At 46.8% G+C, this 17,841-nt stretch overlaps 2 protein-coding genes across 6 annotated transcripts; one reads left to right on the forward strand and one right to left on the reverse strand.

Annotated features, from left to right (window-relative positions):
* Positions 1-266: 266 nt before the first annotated feature.
* CDK2AP1 (cyclin dependent kinase 2 associated protein 1) lies at positions 267-15,291 on the forward strand. Of its 5 annotated transcripts, none has more exons than XM_057422073.1 (4): positions 267-660; positions 10,780-10,886; positions 11,719-11,845; positions 14,455-15,291. In XM_057422073.1, the coding sequence occupies exons 1-4, from the start codon at positions 453-455 to the stop codon at positions 14,520-14,522; spliced, it is 510 nt and encodes a 169-aa protein (XP_057278056.1). In that variant the 5' UTR covers positions 267-452; the 3' UTR covers positions 14,523-15,291. The 5 variants fall into 5 exon arrangements, with proteins under 5 accessions (XP_057278056.1, XP_057278057.1, XP_057278059.1 ...); XM_057422074.1 differs by lacking the exon at positions 267-660 and adding an exon at positions 1,967-2,072; XM_057422076.1 differs by lacking the exon at positions 267-660 and adding an exon at positions 2,187-2,328.
* MTRFR (mitochondrial translation release factor in rescue) lies at positions 14,828-17,485 on the reverse strand. The gene is made up of 2 exons (XM_057422077.1): positions 17,178-17,485; positions 14,828-16,645 (listed from the first exon to the last, which is right to left on the reverse strand). Exons 1-2 carry the CDS (start codon positions 17,451-17,453, stop codon positions 16,433-16,435), a joined length of 489 nt encoding a protein of 162 aa, XP_057278060.1. The 5' UTR covers positions 17,454-17,485; the 3' UTR covers positions 14,828-16,432.
* Between the last annotated feature and the right edge of the window lie 356 nt (positions 17,486-17,841).

Genomic DNA, 17,841 nt, shown 5'->3' on the forward strand with positions numbered 1-17,841 from the left:
GCGGGAAGGCGGCGACACTCGGGCCACCCTGAGGGACGCGCCAGCCCTTCCCTCTGGCAGGGGCCGCCGTCCGCGATCCCCCCCCGCCCCGGGCCGTGCCGTGCTGCGGGCAGAGCCGTTTATAAACGAGAAGTTGTGCCAAAACTTTCCGAAGTTCAATTAAAACAGCCCCCTCCGCCGCCGGGCTCCCCGCCTGCCCGCCCTCCTTTCCCTTCCCTTCCCTTCCCTTCTCTTCCCTTCCCCTCCTCTCCCCTCCCCGCCCGGCTCCTCTCACGGCGGCGTCCCTGAGGGGAGCTCCATTGTCTGTGAGGGGATGGCCGCGGCACCCCCCGCCGCCGCGCCCCCTCCGCGCCCCCTCCGCGCCGAGGTGCCCGGGGCGCCGGGCCGCCGCGGCGGGTGGCTGCTTCGTCTGCCCCAAAGTTTTTGGATCGGCGTCTCCTCATGATGTATGGATGATATATTGCATTGTGGGTGTCAATATAACTGACGGCCATATTTGCCGGTGCTGCTACTGCTGTAAACAACCCAAAGTGTCTGGGAGACACGGAGACGCTTCACTGAATTTCAGGACGCTTCTCCTCCTCCCGCTGGCCATGTCTCTGGGAATGTCTTACAAGCCCAACTTGAACGCCCACATCCCCGGGACTCCCCTCAACCCGGGTAAGTCCGCGCCGGTAACTGGGTGGTAAGTTTGGGAGGTGTGCGGCAGGGCCCCGCGGTGCAGCACCGGCACCTGGGCAAAGGGAGGGGGAAAAGCCCCGGACTCGAGTTTTTGCCCAGTCCGGTACGGCCGGGCAGCGGCTCCGCGCCGGCTCCGCGCCGCCATTAACCAGCGCCCGCCCGGCGCCGTTACCCCGCACCGCGCCGCTCGTCCGCGGGGGTGCAGAGCCGGCCGCTCGCTGCCGCCGCCACCGCCGCCGCTCGGGGGCTCCGGCCGCCGGGTTTCCTCCATGCTCGGCTCCCCGGGGCGGCTGATTGATCTGGATCAGGAATATTCCGCCGGCGCCTCAGCGAGGACCGCTGCTGGCGGCACGCCGCAAGTGCCGCTCGCTCCGCGCCGTGCCTCGCCTCGCTTCCCCTCACGCGTGCGGCCGCCCAGCCGCTCTCCTCAGGCGGAGGGGCCGCCCCGGGCCGCTCTCCTCAGGCGAAACGGCCGCCAGGGACCCTGGCCCCGCGGCCGTCGCCGATGGGGCGGCCCGCAAGCGCCTCAAGGGGACCCTCGGTCCCCGCTTCCCCCTCAGAGTCTCCCGGCTCCGCGGAGCAGCCGGGGCAGGCGAGCCCGCTGCGCTCCCTGGTGATTTTTGGAAGGCTGGGGGGGGAGGAGGGGGGGAGCAGGAATTCGTCTTTATTTCTTCCAAAAGCCCTTTTAAAAACTACTCATTTTCTTTGGATCTGTACAGGAATGTTTCCAACTTCTCTCACTAAAAAGTTTCCTTGATGGCATTAACTTTTTTTTTTACTACATTCCCCCCGTTTTATTTTCCGTTCCCTAATTCCCGAAGGTAACAGCAGGCGAGTGCTTTTTCCCTTGTGCTGAGGTGTTTTCTGTACAATTGGGTCTCCGTGGCGGGGACTCTGTGTGAATCGGTGCAGCCTGAACAAAGCCGCAGCAGCAATTGGCTTCGCTGTGGGATATTTGGAAGGGATCTCGCTAATCCGTGCGCGTCGGCTGGTATTAACCAGAACCAAAATGGAGAAGTTGGTTCCGACTTCAAAAATAACCCTTCCATCTCCCTTCCCCACAGCCCCAGCCTGCAGGCTTGGCATCAGAGCATCCACGGCCAGGAATCAGGCAGGTTTTTTTCTTTCTGTTTTTTTTTTTTTTCCCCTTTTGAGAAGAGAAAGTTTTGCAGTCGGGCTGAGGAGGGAGGGAAGAGTGCCCGGGTGATTTTTACGGTGCCGTTTGTGGTTGTAAGCCAGGGAGATTGATGAGCGAAAGGGATCGACAAGATGCACCTTTAGCTACCAGGGGAGCAGCGGTCTTGTTTTACTGCAAGGAGCCGTTGCCAGCTGGTGGATGAACCGAGGTCCCTGTGCCTCAGACGCCGCGATCCTGCGTGGCGCTGAGCTCGGTGCGGCTGCGAGCGTGTGAAGGCTCGGTGTGCCTGGGTTACGTGTGGGGAGTGCCGCGGGCCCGGGCGCTGCGCTGCGCAAGGGGTCAGGAAGCAGGGGATGTGCTAAGGATCCCTGACAAAAAGCAGAAGTGTCACCGGAGGAAAAAGAGAAACAAAACAAAGCCCAGCAAAGGCAAAGCGTTCTCCTGCCGGCTCCCCCGAGAACCTGTGCCTTGCTCTCCGGAACAGCCGTAAAATCGCAGGGAAAACAAAGGTGGTATTTTGCGCTGGTGGGTGAGGGGTGGGGATTAGGTCATGCTATGGGGGGGGGAATCCGGGTCTGGCTGCTCCTCGAGCGAGGGCTGCAGAATCCCGGCTCAGACATGCCGCTCACAATGCGAGCTGAGCAGTGAAGTTTCTGTCTCGAGCCCTCTCGCTGCCGTGTCTGTGTGCTTTCTAACGCTCCGGCTGCGATCAGCGCTTTAGATTCTTTCATGCAGTTTTATCTCTCCCCCCCTTCCTCCTTCCCTTCCCCCCCCCCCCCCCCCTTGTAATGGCAAGTTAGCAGCAGTTTGCTGTCATGCTGGAACTATTCCTGTCTAAGTTGTCCTCTCTTCTGAGTTCGGATCATCCTCAACACCCCCAGAATCTTTTCAATGAAAGAACGTCCTCCTCTGAATCCAAAATGGGCTCTCTCTTCCCTCCCTGTCTTCTGCCATTATCCTCACGCACCAGCTCTTCCTCTAGCTAGTGGTATTGCCAGCACCGTGGCCTAAGGCCAAGGGAGTTAGACAAAGCAGTCCTTGCAGTTGCACATATCGCATTCAGAGTGATATGACTGCAAATGGCCCCCTCCTTTCTGGAGCTTAATTCTGAATTGAAAGAGATTGCTTCTATATTGTGCTTAAATTAAATGCCCTCCCAGCTATGAGGATAAATCCTAGGTTTGCTTCCAAACCTGGGGTGAAGGTTCCCCCCCCGCCCCATCCTGCAGAGGAGAGGAAAAACAGGAAATCTGTCCCTTTTGGCCTGAAATCAGCCCTGCAGAAACCTCTCTGTATGAATGCTGAATATTTTGGTCTCGGCCAAAGGAGGGCTCTGGGCAGCTGTGGATCTTACAGGGATTTTCCTCTGGGAAGTAACGCTGCTTCCCTGCAGTGCAGGGCTTGTGGTGCAGGAGAATTTGGAAAGGCAGTGTCGACTCAGCTCCGGGAGCTGCGTCCTTGCTGCAGAGCCAACTCCTTTCAAGTTTAGGCTGAGAGTGGCCACTCTGCAAAATCATGTTTAAACTGTGGTCCAGTAAGTGGATCAGGGAGATGTAGCAGTTGTGGTAGATGGGTGGCTGCGCTCTGTTCTCGCATGGGAGCGTGTCTTGGGGGCTCAGAAGCCTGAAGTCCAGAGGGAGAGGAGCTGTCTTGGGGGGGGGGGGGGGAAGTAAGGGAGGAAGCCTCTGTGGGTTGTCGGCAGCTCTGGGGATGACTGCGGGTGAGGAAAATGAAGCTGCTCTGCAAGTGACTCAGGATGCTGGAAGCATCCGGGTGCTGACTCCTCTGCCTCACACCAGGGTGAGGGAAGGAGAACGTGTTGTCACAGCAGAATTTGGTGCCTGTTTCTCTTCCCCATTACCCAGGGAGGGGGTGGCACTTGGCCTAGGGTGTCTGCAGCCCGGTCTACAGTTTTGTCCAAATTATCAGTCACCTTATGGAGGGCCTGTGCTCTGGGAATTGGGTCCCTGTGCATTGCATCCCATGGTGTCAGTTCCAAACTGCGTGTGCTTGGGGAGCCCTGTTTGATGTCCTGCACAAGCACCTTCTTTGTCTGGTCAGTAAAAAGGTGCTCTGTTGGGGACCTGACATTACCTCTGTTAGGGGGACGGCTTTAAACTGGAGAGAGCAGGTTTAGGTCTTAGGCAGAAGTTCTTCCCTGTGAGGGTGCTGAGGCACAGGGTGCTCAGAGAAGCTGTGGCTGCCCCATCCCTGGCAGTGTTCAAGGGCAGGCTGGACAGGGCTTGGAGCAACCTGGTTGAGTGGAAGGTGTCCCTGCCTGTGACTGGGGGTTGGAACTATATAAGCTTGAAGATCCTTTCCAACCCAAACCCTTCTTTGATTCTGTGATATGACCTGTCATGCTGTGGCTCTAGCTTCCCGGCCTCACCTGACCATGCAGCGTCTCAGGGGAACCTCTGTTACCCTTTCTAACAGCCACATTTTGATTTGTTTGTATTCTCTTGCTTATCTTACTGAATCCTGCAAGTACTGTTTCCTCCTCATCTGTCTTGCGTTTCATACTGTTTAACTATTTCTCTGTAAGAGGGCCAGCTGCTGCGCTGAGGTGTAGAGCATCATCTCCATTGACTTAAGTGGAACCAGAGAGGTTTACACCAGCTGTGAACTGGTTTGTAGTTTGTCTCCTTGTTTCCATGTGTTTCTAGCTCTGTGGATATTCACCAGTATTCCTGTTTTGGTCAGAGTATGCACAGGTGAGAGAAGAGTTGTTTTAAGATACAGAAGCCATCAGAAACAGCTTGGGATTTTCCTTTGGTTTCCTTCTAAGTCTTGCAGAAATGTCAGGTTTCAAGACAAAATCCTGTTCCTGTAGCAAAGCTTAGAACCTGTTGTATGTAGGCTCTGGAAAACACAAATTCCAGCAGACTCTGACAGGGGAAGGAGCTGTATCTCAGCGTCGCGTAAGTAATTGGTGACCTGTATAGCAGGTGCTGCTTAGTGAGGACCAGCAGGGCTGATGTGCACCTGAGACACCTCCAGCAACCACAAGTTTTCTGATGAAAAGAGCAAATTCTAGTGGAGAGGTGAAAAGAAGATAGTTTTCGTGACTGGGCTGTAGCTTGCAACTGGAGAGACCCGTTTCAGTCAGTCCTGAGAAATGACACCCACCACACTAGGCCATTCCTTATGTGATTAAGACTGCAGTGCAGACTTGCATGAGCAAAAGGCTTGCTTGTCGCCCTTTGCAGAGACAGCTTGTGTTTGATGTTGTTGTCCATATTGAGAGGTTGTTTTTGGAGTGGGAGTACTGGAAAGAGTACTGTTTGTAGGCAGAACAGAGAGCAAAGTGTTCGTGCCTTAGCAGAGGAGATAATTTCTAGGAAATAGACTCCCGCACCTCCAGTTCAAACTGAAATTTGTTGCTTCCGTGATCTCCTGAAGACCATGTGAAGTTAGGAAAAAAAAAAGCACATTGAGAGTGTTTCAGAATTAGCAATTTTCAGGTGGACTTGTTTGTACGTTTAGAAAACTGGCATTCTTGGCTTTGTCTACCTGTTTGCCTTTAGAGCAAAGGGCTGGTTTTCACAGCCAGTAAGTCTCCTCTTGTCCCCACCCATCACACGGTGATTGAGGTGCGGGGGGGTTTTGGTTCATGCTAACTTGGTTCCTTTTGGATGAAAGTAAACTAGGAGCTCTGTTCCGGTTGTGCAATGTTGATGCTCCATCCCTTTTAATGAGAACACAAGGGTCCAAATCAAAGGTTGGATGGTTTTGAACCATAGCCATGCTATGGACGCTTGGTCTGGGGGACCAGACTAATGTGAGGTCATACCTCCTTGCACCCCAGCTATGTGTGGTGTACATGTACCAAATGCTTTTATCTTTGTATCCTTTCCTTGTGCCAAATAACTTGCTGGTCCTGTGTCTTAAGCTAGAAAAGAAGGGGATGTGACTGTATTCTGGTTTTCTGATTAATACGGCAGGCAGGGGGGTAGGAAGAGGAGACATAAGAAATGACCGTTATCCACATGGAAAGATAGAAAAGAAAGAGAATACTAGAGGAAAAGTCCAGAGTGTGACAGATCAAAGCAGCAAGGCCTCTGGCTGTTAAGATAAAGAATGTCCTAGTTCTTGAGAACATATTTATGTGTGCATGCACTGAACTTTTTTAAAAGGAAATAGTTTTATTCAAAGAAAGGTCTGTTTCTACCACAAGGGCTGTTTAAGGGGGAAATAGTGGGTGAAAATAGAACTTTCACAGGCACTGCTATAAGGAATGTTTTGTGCAAATGAGAACAGCGTCTGTTATTTTAAATTAAAACATTTATTGGAAGGTTGGGGGAAAAGGGGGCTGTCTGTTTTCACTCTGGGTTGGCAGCTCCTGTAATGTGTGGTGTGGCTATGCAGTAGATCTGCTTGTGTAGACATGCATGTGGTATCCCATGGATGGCAGGGAGTTCTTGTTGAACTTAAACCAAAGTGCATAGGGGGCTAAGGAATCCAATATTCTTGTAGTCAGCCAGAACACAGCAGCTGTGATTCAGGCTGTGTTCAGGTACTCACTGCTGAAATGGCTGTGCTGGTTGAAGATGTTACCTCTCCCCTTGTGCTTGAAGATACCTCGTGATGTGTGTTGGCAGAGCAGCTTCTCAGGTGTTCTCTTGCAGAGTTGTCTGGTTTAGGACAGAGAAATTTATATCCTTCTCAGTTAAAATATTCCAGCCTGGTTGTCTTGTACCATACACTGCCAAGAATCGAGGTGCCATCATCTGAAGCAGATGAGGGATGTCGTCCAGTTGTGTGGCAGAGGCAATAACAGCACTGGGCTCTATGTAAAGAAGAGATGACCACTAGCCATCCAAATGGCAAAAGGTTTATGTTGCAGACAACCCCAGAGTGAAGAGACTGTGAAACAAGGTAGACTTTGTGAAAGAAGCCGTGGGATTCCACAGGCTACACCATGTACCTTGGATGAACTCCAGGCTATAGGTGTCTCTTACGTGCTGTCATGTTCATGTGTAGGAAGAGTTTGTAAAATGGCAGGAGTTTACTCACACAGTTTTACAGGACTTTAGGAAGTACAGGGTATAGAGAAACATGTATCCACTGAGGTTGGCTCTTGGCTTGTCTAAGTCAGTTCTATGTGAGTAACTTGATGAGTTAAGTAACTATTACTTTGCTGTTTGTGAGAGAGATGGGGCAATTGAGCTGGGTGGAAGCCATGGGATCTGCTGGGAGTGGATCAGGTGAGTGTGCCCTGTTATTCTGCTCCTGCTGCGGCAAACTGCCTTCTCAGGTACCTTTACAGCAAGCAGCAACAAGAGAACTAAGAATTAAAACTTAGATCAGCAAACTGGTATCATTGCTCAGGCTTGGGGACAGTAGCATAGGACCTGAAGGGATCCCTACAAACCTACCAGAAATTCATGAGAAGATTCCTGGTCAGTGGGAGTTTAGGCACACAAAGATTGATGTGAGATCCTTTGTCTCCCAGGGTGTTAATTTGGGCTCAGAGAGACTGCTGGAAGGAAGAGATTTTGACACAGAAATCTCATTTCTGTTTTCTGTATTGTTACACCCTCCCACCCAATTAATACAGATTAATATTGATTAACAAGAAAATAGCTATATTTTTGTGGGGGGAAAACGCTTCTGGCAGTCTTCTGTTTGAATGCAGAAATGAAAGGCATTGTTGGCACAAGAATAAATGGGTAGAGAAAAGGGTTTGTGTACATTTAATTAGGAAAGTGGAGGGAGGAAAGTGTGTCTATTAATTGAGGTTTTAAACAGCAGCAAGCACTAAGACAATCTGGGACATGATGCAGGATGTCTCTTAAATTCAGTACCAAGCACACTCCCTTTTCAATTGTGTCAATTCTTAACTGTCTTGTCTCCATTGTCATTTCACTGTGAGAGAGCCTCAGTTTAGCTCCCCCCCTCCTTTTTTTTCTCTCTAGTGAATACCTAATCATCACACTGCTTTTTGACTGGGTATTGACTGTGAGACTTCCTGGCCTAATTTTTCTTGCTCACTATAATAGCAATAGCTGGCTATCTTTATTTTGTGATTTTTGAATCTGAGCTATATGGGATACTCAGACATGCAGCTGGATTTTGGGTTAATTGAGTAATAGTCAGCCAGGGCTTCTCAGTGGTATTAACAGAGAAAGTGATAGGTCACAAAGCTCAAGGTTCGTTACCCTCGGAGATACTCATACCCCCACAATTAATTTCATTTTCATGATTGCATCATCTTAAATTGAGGTGGAATCAAGGATTTTTTGTTTTTCCCCCCCTCCCAGCTGAGTTTGACTGGCACAACTTCTGACATGGGTGTATGGAGGCTGGTACCATGGCCAAGTCAAATCCTTTTCTTTGTTCTCAGGGCCTGCTGCTGCTGATAAAGTGGTCGGCGCATGGCATTATGTCTTATTACATTTTTGATGCAGACTGCAAAGAAACGGGTAAACTCACCATGGTTACCACGATCTGTCATTTGGCAGGGCATGCCGTACTCAGCGATGGCCTCTAGTGTCTGCAGCACAGCTCTGCATATGTGGCGGGTACAGCAGACAATACAGCACCCCTGGCTGCTGAAGGGATGAACTCTACCCATCTTACTGCTAATTCACATCAGCAGCAGTGCTCCAGCAGCAGGTTCTTGCTCGTGGTTGCCTCCTGAAAGTTCTTGTTTGCTTTTGTCATTCAGTGTTGACCTAGTCACTGCTGGATCCAAGCTTCCAGCTACTGTCCACTGTAAAGGCGTGTGTTGTTGGCTTCCACACCTGTGGAACTTACTTGGTCAGCACCTAGATTCATTGTTTCGCCTTCTAATAGGGTTTTTCTTACCTAGACATACCCTGCTGTGTTATTTTGTACAGACCCAGCATGGGAAATCACTTAAATCAACATAATGTGAAACAATCACTGAACTGTCTGTAATATATTGTCATTAACCAACACGGTGGTGATAAGTTGTTGGTTTGCTGCAGCTGAGGTTTGCTCAGTGGGTAGGGCAGGATTCCTGAGCCTGGTCATCAGAGTCCTGGCCTAAATTCTGAACCTCTTTGGAGCTCCCAGGTCTCCTATGGGGCTGCTTGCAGCAACAGTTCAGGAACAAGTCTTTGCAGGATGGCCCTTTTGTTTTATTGTACATGAGGAAAAATCACTTTAGTCTTTCTCTGCTTAATTGAGGTAATTAAAGCTTCTTACCTTGCAGCACAAGGGGCTCATTAATGGTTTTGAAGCATTTTGAAGTCCTTGGAGGAAAGATGCGGTTTGCTGTTGTGTCATGTTTGGTAACTGTTGAAACTCGGTCATCTGGACTTGAAATACTGAGTTTACATACAGAAATCTTACCAGTTTGAGCTAACAATGTGAAGAACTAATGAAGAACTAAGGGTGTTCTTCCCAGTGCCATACTCTAAGGGTGTGTTGCAAAGTTTTCCTGGGTTTTGCTGTGCTTTAGCAAAATGTGACAGTGGGCTCCATGGGAAACCTGGCCAGAAATGCAGATTGTAATGCCATAAGGTTTAGCAGCTTAGCTAAAGACAAAGAGAAATCTTGCCTTTTTGAGGTGACCTAGTGACCAGCTCAGTTTGCCTTTCTTAGGATTTTACATCCTGTTAACTAGTAAAAATAAAGAACATGCTCTCTTCTTGTAATGGAGACACCACCACAATGATATCCAGTGATCAGTTCTGAAGTGAAAAGAGACTTCCCAACCGAGGACAAGAGACACTTCCACTGTGTTCAGCCTTGTTCTATGCAGTGTAACTGCTGGCTCACCGTTTTTGCAGCAGGGGAGAAGAGGAATGAAATCACTTGCAACTTTAAAACAAAGCCTAGAGATTTACATCGTTCTAAGCCCCAGTGACTTTTAGCATTGGTTTAATTTAGATTTAAATGAAGGCTGGTAAATGAGATCTGTTCCTCATAGGAAAGACAGTTGGGAATTTTCAGCAAAGGAGTGTTTGTAAGGGGGAAGATTTTTCCAGACAGCAGGCAGTCTGTGTCTGTGCCTACAGGCAAAGACAGCAGCATCAGTGGATGCAGGGGCACTCTGGCTGTAAGAGCAAACAAGTTGAATGGCGTAACATGCCCTTAGAACATAGCCAGGAGGTCCTCCAGCACTGGTGGGAAATGGGCAGTGTAATTAAGCCCCCTAAGAAAAATCTGAGGGTTGTTTTTCAGCCCCCAGTACTTAGTGTTGTGGCGTGAGGGGGAAGAAGTGTTGTGATGGTTCATTTCTGGAGCAGTTCATCAGTGGTTGCCCTAGAGTCTGTTTTTGGAAGTCCCAGCTGACTCAAAACCCTGTAGATCCAAACAATCCTTTGTAACTTCAAAGAAAGTAACCATAACCCAGGGTGATGTTATTTTCCCTTTGGTTTTCTTACACAGCACAATTTGTCTGGCTAAAAACGTTTGATATCACACAAAGAGGAATAAAGGTAGCAGTCCTCGCCTCCAGTGTCATACAATGAGCAGCAGATCTGATCTACCTCAACTGACTGTTCCCTATGAATAGTTTTGGCGTTGGCTGAAAATAGTACTGAGGGTAACTTGCATTGACCATGTGATGACACTTTGAGTTGCAAAATTACTTTCAGATAACTTGCAGTGAAAAAGTAAAAATAGCACAGTACATTAGACTCATCTGTGTGGAATGTATATCTGCCAAAATAGGGCTCCTTAATATTTACAGTTTGTCTAGGCAGAACAACCTGTCATGCTACACTCTGTTTCACTTTTAGGCAAACAATTTGCACTGATAATGTTGCAGGCTGTGCTGTTTCCAAATGTACAGCAAACATAAGAGAAGCATTAATTTAACCATTCTCTTCCTAGCAAATACCATGCCTGTGAAATGTCATTAGTGAGCTCAGACAGAGGTGAGAGGTCACAGCTTTAGCAAAAAGTGATTAAAATGTGTCCCAATGTAACAGACTAATTAATCTTTACATAATAACAGGGTGTTTTTTCCTCTTTTCTCTCTCCAGCTGGGAGCATTCACTCTCCCTCCACAAGTATGGCAACATCTGCGCAATACAGACAGCTTATAAATGACTACGGGCCCCCATCTCTAGGCTACACACAAGGGATGCAGGTACATCTCTGCTTGTTGTTTCTCTTTAATCGGATCACTGACCCTGCATACTGGCCTGGATTGGGGCCTGTAATCTGAGGTGTTCCTCCCTCCCACCAAGATGTGAAATCAAACCCAAATGGCACACTGATTCATCACACATGTCTTGGGATCAAATTAGACTAAGCAGAGTGCTGAGTGAGATTGGTTACTAATTAACTGTTAGTCCCATCCCATCTGAGTCACTGTGAAACATGTCTTCAGTTATGTTGAGATACAAGAGCTCCTAACATATTTTATTTGTTAAAAAATGACTATTTCTGTAAGGTTTCTCTTCAGTAAATTTATACCCTAAAACTTAGTCCCATAAAGTGTGTGTCACGCACAGTCCTGTGGGCTGCTCCAGGAATCCAGCTGTAAACTTTCCGTTAGATGTTCTTGACTTCATAAGATTTCCCTTATGATGCAGGCAGTTTTGCTTTTTCTGCTTCTCACTCTCCTGCCTTCCCCACAAAATGTACAACTAAACACTGAAGAAGCAAAACCAGAGTTAAATAAGCAATTCCCAGCTTGCAGTTCTCTTAGTTCTGTTTTAGCTCCGGTTTCACCCAAGGTCCCTCTCTTGCAGCTGCATGCTCCCATTTGATCCTGATTTTTGAAGGGCACTTAGCACTGTGTCCAGCTGTAGTGGCAACCACAAAAAGCAAATGATGTTTCTATAATAAACCTGAAATTTTACTGTCTTAAAAAGTGCCTTCAAGGTCTATTTCTCCCTGTGTTCCCAGTTGCTGTTTATTGTAATTGTTCTGTTTGTAGCAGTATTTGATTGAGATTAATCTATTTTCTATTACAGGGGACCAGCAGCAGCCAAGTACCACAAAGCAAATATGCAGAACTTCTAGCTATTATAGAAGAACTAGGAAAAGAGATTAGACCCACATACGCTGGGAGTAAAAGCGCGATGGAAAGGCTAAAAAGAGGTAATGTTTAAATCTGTTCAAAAAGAATCATGTCCCGTACACTTGGAGCACTGATGGCTTGTGTACAGCTTCCTGACAACTGGTCCTTTTGAAAGGAGACAGCTGCTTTGAGCTCATCATTAAACTGGGTGTATTAATGAGCAACTGAAACCTTGGGGTACTCCAGTTGTGCTGCATTTGATAGATAAACCAGTGACAAAGTAGCTTTCATGTGCACAAAGGGAGTTTCAGTTAGTATTTCAAACCATCTTTTAGACCCATAGGGTGTCAAATGGATACGTGCTTTCAGGTTGCTGGTGACTGACTTGCCCCTTCAGTTTTCCCTTTCTGGTCTCTAGAATACATGGTCAAGCATTGTTTACTTCTCCTCATGTACATCATCCACGTACTTGACCCAGGAGCCTTTACTAAAGTGCATTTTCACACCAAGGCTGATGGAGAGCTACAAAAAGGGAATAAAAGGTTGCCAGGGAGGGCTGTGCAGACTGAGATGTCAAACATACACATTTGTTCCTCCACTCTGTTACCTGTTGTCAATGGATGTCATTAAGAGCCCACCAGGGAGGGACATAGAAGCTTTTAGGGCTGGCTGATAGGTCTTTCCAGGTTTGCTTTGTCAGCTGAAAGGGGTAATAAATGCCCTTTCCTTGCAGTGTAAAAGAAACCCCTGCATGCCCCTCTGCTGACATCAGCTTGACATTGTCCTCCGCAGGGGACGTGAGAGGGATATTTCTGAAGGAGCAGTGGGACATTCCACTGCCCCAGCTCCTGAAATTACCCTGAAAGGCCATGGACAACAGTTGTGCTGGCAGTCCTGTCCTTTGCCAGCATAATGTAATTACTGTTTCCTTGGTCCTTGTGCTGAGTTTGGCTCATGCTTTCAACCCAGAATGGGAATGTTACTGTAGCAGACTAACTTCACCACCTTGCAAATCCCCCTTGCATTTACCCAAGACTACGAAGCTTTATTTAAGGCTCAACCATTATGGGAGAGTAATATATCTGCCATGACATGCAATAAAATGGCTAGTAGCTGTTCTGGGAAAGGATGCAATAAAGTCTGCTGATGAGTGGTAAGTGGAATCTGGCCCAGCTAAAATCAATGTTGCTGGAGTCTCTTTATTGCATTGCCTGAGTCAGTATTAATAGATCATGAATGGCAGTAGGCTAATAGGGACAACCTGAGAGGGACCGGGAGAAATGTAGACATCCTCAGTTTGGTCAGAAGTTGTTTTGCTGCTGCTCATAGTGAGTATCCAGTTTGCTGCCTGAGGTGGGTTTCAGGTTCAGTGCTGGCACTGTGACTTGCCAGTGTTGCAAAGAATCCCAAATATATACTTTTTGCTGCCATCTTTTGGTCACAGACATACCTCTCTTTCCATTTTGGGAGCCTGATGGTTGAAGGAGCATGTGCAAGTGTGAGAGCGAAAGTGACTGAGGGTAACCCAATGTGACTGCAGCCCCCCTGGCCACATCCCCAGCTCTACCTGCTCCTAAGCACAGAGACTACTGACCTCTAAAACTGGCCAAATTCCCCACTGTTCTTCATCATTCAGGATAGATCTGCTGCATAAACTGGGCATCCTGCCACCAGATCCAGGTCTGATGCACAAATTCTGCATCCCACAGCTGCAGGATGCAGCTTTACTTGTCTGTGTCAGTTTAACCCTCTGCAAAGCCTTGTGCCTGTCAAGTCCCAAGTCAATACTCCTTACATGTAAAGGCTGTTGCTGTGATATGGAATAGCAGCCTTCCAGAAACAGAATCCATTATCTTTAAATAGAGTTTAAGCTTCATCTCTTGTGTTATTGTCCTTTCTCCACCTTGTTAAGGAACATAACTGAGCAGAGAAATCACTTTCTATCTTGTCCTGTCAGTAAAAGATAACCTCGTTTGTAGTAGAAAAACCTGTCTTGTCTCTCATCTCTAAAATCCATCTCGGGCTCTGTTCTTTCAGCAGCTCTGTGAACATGAATCTAGATTTAGTTCCAGGATTAAGAATGGAGGTCCAGATTGCTGGAACTGAAGGCAACAGGCCTTGTAGTGAAAAATTCCACATTATGTCTATCAGATGAGAGTAGATGTGGCAGCATGTGAAGTGGTGATGACTTACACTGGGAGCTGAGCCAGTGTTAGGAGGGAGCTTTTTGCACACACCATAAAAAGTCCTCCTTACAAGAGACACAACTTGTGTTTAAGCAGTATTATGAGGGCTTGGATTAGGTGCATCCTCTCAGAGAACTGTCCCAAGGTATTAAGACTCAGAGCTTGCTAAAATGACTCCCAGGATAACTTTGTATTTACTTTTCACTGTAGCAAAACAACTCACAGGTAGGCGAGGTGGTTCCTCCCTCCCGTCTTTGCTTTTAACAGGCCTGCACTGCACATTAGGATATACCTGTCACTGCAGACCTGCAGATCTTGCCATGCTTTCATTCCTGGCTTAGCCCTTTTTCCATTTATAATGTCAGTCTGGGAAAGCAGCAGCTGATGTTTGGGAAGTAGCAGCCTTGGCAATTTAGGACAGAAATACCTCAACCTTTCTCTGCAGTGCCACTGCAAGTGTGACCGGGACGAGATGATTGAAAACGTGTCCAATTCTTTTGCAGGCATTATCCATGCCAGAGGATTAGTTCGGGAATGCCTGGCCGAGACGGAACGAAATGCAAGATCCTAGCCCACTCATTCCATATCTGAATGAAGAAAAATAACATTTATTCCTTTTGACTCTCGAAACATTCAGACAAATTCCTTTATTTTGAATGTTCTGCCTTTCTTGTTTCACCCTTACGAAAATGTATAGTTAAGAATGAGAAAACAAGGATTTTTTCAACTTCCTGAGGGTTTGCATTTTGTAAAGACATTAAAACTCCCTCCAAAATGTTTCTAAAACATGAAAACTGAACTGCATGCAGAGGAATGCTCTTTCTCTCCCAGGCTCTATTTCAGTTCTCTTCTTATCCAGCCACAGTCTCATTCTGGTTTTTGGTTTTTTCCTTTGACTGTATTCACTTAACCCCAAACTGTCAGTCTTCCACAGTCTGACATAAGCTCTGAGGATTTTGTTTAATGAATGCAGAATAGCATGCTGTCCCCTGTAGTCTGCTAAGTCACACTTTGTCATACAGCATAGACCCTGCTTAGAAATAACCTTCCCCTTCTCTTACTTTCCCTTTTTTGTTCGTTTTGCATAAACATTTGCATGACTGTTAGTGCTTTGAAGTCCATTTAAAGTGCATGAGTTATATGGAAAATAGGGAAACCTATTAAATAATAACAAGGTCCTGGAAAGCTAATTTCTACATTAAGGCTGGAGATTTCAGTTTAAAGTTTGCCAAAAAAAAAAAAAAAAGAAGAAAAAGAAAATTCTGGATAAATTACTAAAACTGTTATTTGCATCTTTGTATGTATTTATTACTTGACGTAATAAAGCTTATTTTCATTAACAGTTTGTATTAAAACTCTGTACAGTCACTTTAATTGGATTCATACTCCATGAACAAGAACTCTCAACAGCTAAAAATGTAACTTTCATGCAGGCGGCTCAGGTTCAGGAACAGCAGAGGGAAAATTAGGGAACAGCCCTGACTTGCTGGTGAGTTTCCATCCCTGGCACAGTGGGATGCAGTTGGAAGGTGGTTACAGTTGCCAGTGGTCTCCACTCCTTTCAAAACACATACTGTGGCCTGGCTTCCTGAAGCTTTCTCGTTTCAGTACTGAAGGCCAAAACTTGGTGGCAACTAGTGAGGAGGTGCTGTCCAGAAATGAAAGGGAAGTTCCGGTTAAACAATTAGAGTTGTGAATGGGATTAAAATGGGAAAGTATTCCTCACTAGTGCCTTCAGAGTGACAGTAACAAAGGACATGCAGCTGTATTTGCAGAACATTGCAAAGTGTCTGAAATGAGGGAAGATACTCAAATGCCTGAGCTTAATGTAATAAGTGACTGTAATTCTTTATTATGCAATCTAAATCCTAAGGACGTTGGGCTGTCTAGGCTATCTAACACATAGAGCTATGGATACTTGCAGAAAATACAGTATATTAAGAGGCCAAGTTAATTACTTCACTGCTTGGATGAACTGGATTCCATTGCCTTGAGAGGCAGCTTCCAGGACATGTTCTTTAGCTGTAATAACCCAATTTTACCTTTGAACTGGAAGAACACAACTCACTTGCAGGAGGGAGTGTTGGTTTTAGGCTTGTTCTTCCCAAGTGTTTGAACTCCTACGAAGCATCATAAGGTGTCATCCAGGCAGAAAGAAATCTATTGCACTTTTTGGTCTCCATTACCAATGGTAGAAGGTTTATAGTTCCTTTTTAACAAGGATTGCTTTAGCATCTTCTGAACTTGGCAGGGAAACTGATTGCTAAATGTGATTAATGAGATGATGGCGGACAGAAGCAGAAATACAACTGCTTTTATCACCTCAGTTTTACAGTAATGGAAGGTCACTACTTGGTCTTTCAACAGTGCTTAGGGAGCTCTACATCAAACTAACTTCATCCGTTAGTTTGAAACCCGGGTTTAGGTATAATGATAAACGTTCCCCTTACCCTACTCAGGCAAGTCTGTATTTCATACAGTTCATTTCTTATCCAGTTGTTGCATCTCTTTAAAAAGCTTTTTCCTTTCTAGATGTTCCCTTGCTTTTCTTTTTTTCTCCTGCTTTTTCTTCTCCAATGCTTTCCTCTCTTTAAAAACATCACTTTCTTCACCTTTATAGAAAAGGTCAACTTTTTCCTGCAGGATTTCTCTGGCTATCTTCCGATTCTTCTCCACTGATCTTGTTTGATGACACTGAAGAAACACAATAAATATTTTTACTGGAACCTTACTCTCCTTATCTTTCTGCTTTCCCTTTCAGTCTATGCATTCCTGCCATTACTGTAAAGAAACTCCTCTTTCGCTACTGTAACTTGTTAGACTGGCTTTTGCATTAATCTTCAATGTTCCTATTTTACCTTGGAGAGCTGTTTCTGAGTTTAACTTAATGTCTCCTCCTTATGATAAGGAAGCAAAGATTAATTTCAAAGTATTAATCCACAAGAAACAGGCAAGAGGAATGCTTAAAAAGAATCTGCAAAGTGGATCTGATCACCTTGTTAAGGAAGACATTGTAACTCACAAGAGGGACAGGAATGTGAGAGCTGCCACTGAAAGGCAGCTACAACAAAAGAGTGTATTTCTGATAGCCAAAACTTGCTTCTGGATGAGATTCTTTACATAAAATTTTTCCTCCCTGACATCTGCACTGTGATGATGCATTAATATTAAAGAAGACTTGGAAGACATGATGCCAATTTGTGACTTCATGGAATAAACCAATTACCTTCACTACAATCCCAGATGGAACATGCTTCAAGACAACACAGTTGCTTGTCTTATTTGTGGCCTGGCCTCCTGGGCCATCACCTCTCACAAACTGCTCTTCTAATTCTGCCTCACTTAGTCCAAGGAGATTGAGAGAGTTTTTCTTCCCTCCTGCCTGAAGTAAGGGTGCTCTGGGTAGAGAGAAATGCTTCTGCCCCAGAATCCATGGTCTCCAGCCTGGCGCTCGGACTTCTCTCAGCAAGGATGCAAAATGAAATAAACCTGGAACATTCATACAGAAACGAGGACACGGCTACTCTGGAACAAAACCTGGAACACAAGCGGGGAGTACAGTTTACCGTGAAGATCCGGTGTTAACATCTAGATCCCACTTTTTCCACGCGGATACACGGGTGCTTGTTACCGGTGCCACAGGCAAGCCCACGGAGGACGATGCATTTATACCCCTGACTAAACCGCCTTTTAACGCTACTGCACTGCCGAGAACCTCGCACGCACACGCGGTAACGGAGCGAGCAGCACGGTGTCAGCAGAGCCGGGATCTACGGCTTGTCACTGCGGCGCTGCCCTCCCAGCCCCGCCGCCTCCCCGGTCCTACGAGCCCCGCCGCTGCCTCCTACCTTCAGGCGACTCGGGGCGCCTCCGCCCCCACAGCGCAGGCG

Source organism: Pezoporus wallicus, unplaced genomic scaffold (assembly GCF_028554395.1).
Source record: "Pezoporus wallicus isolate ANWC-B61680 ecotype Strahan unplaced genomic scaffold, APGP_CSIRO_Pwel_v1 contig_12728, whole genome shotgun sequence".
In the NCBI taxonomy this organism is placed as follows: Eukaryota; Metazoa; Chordata; class Aves; order Psittaciformes; family Psittacidae; genus Pezoporus; species Pezoporus wallicus.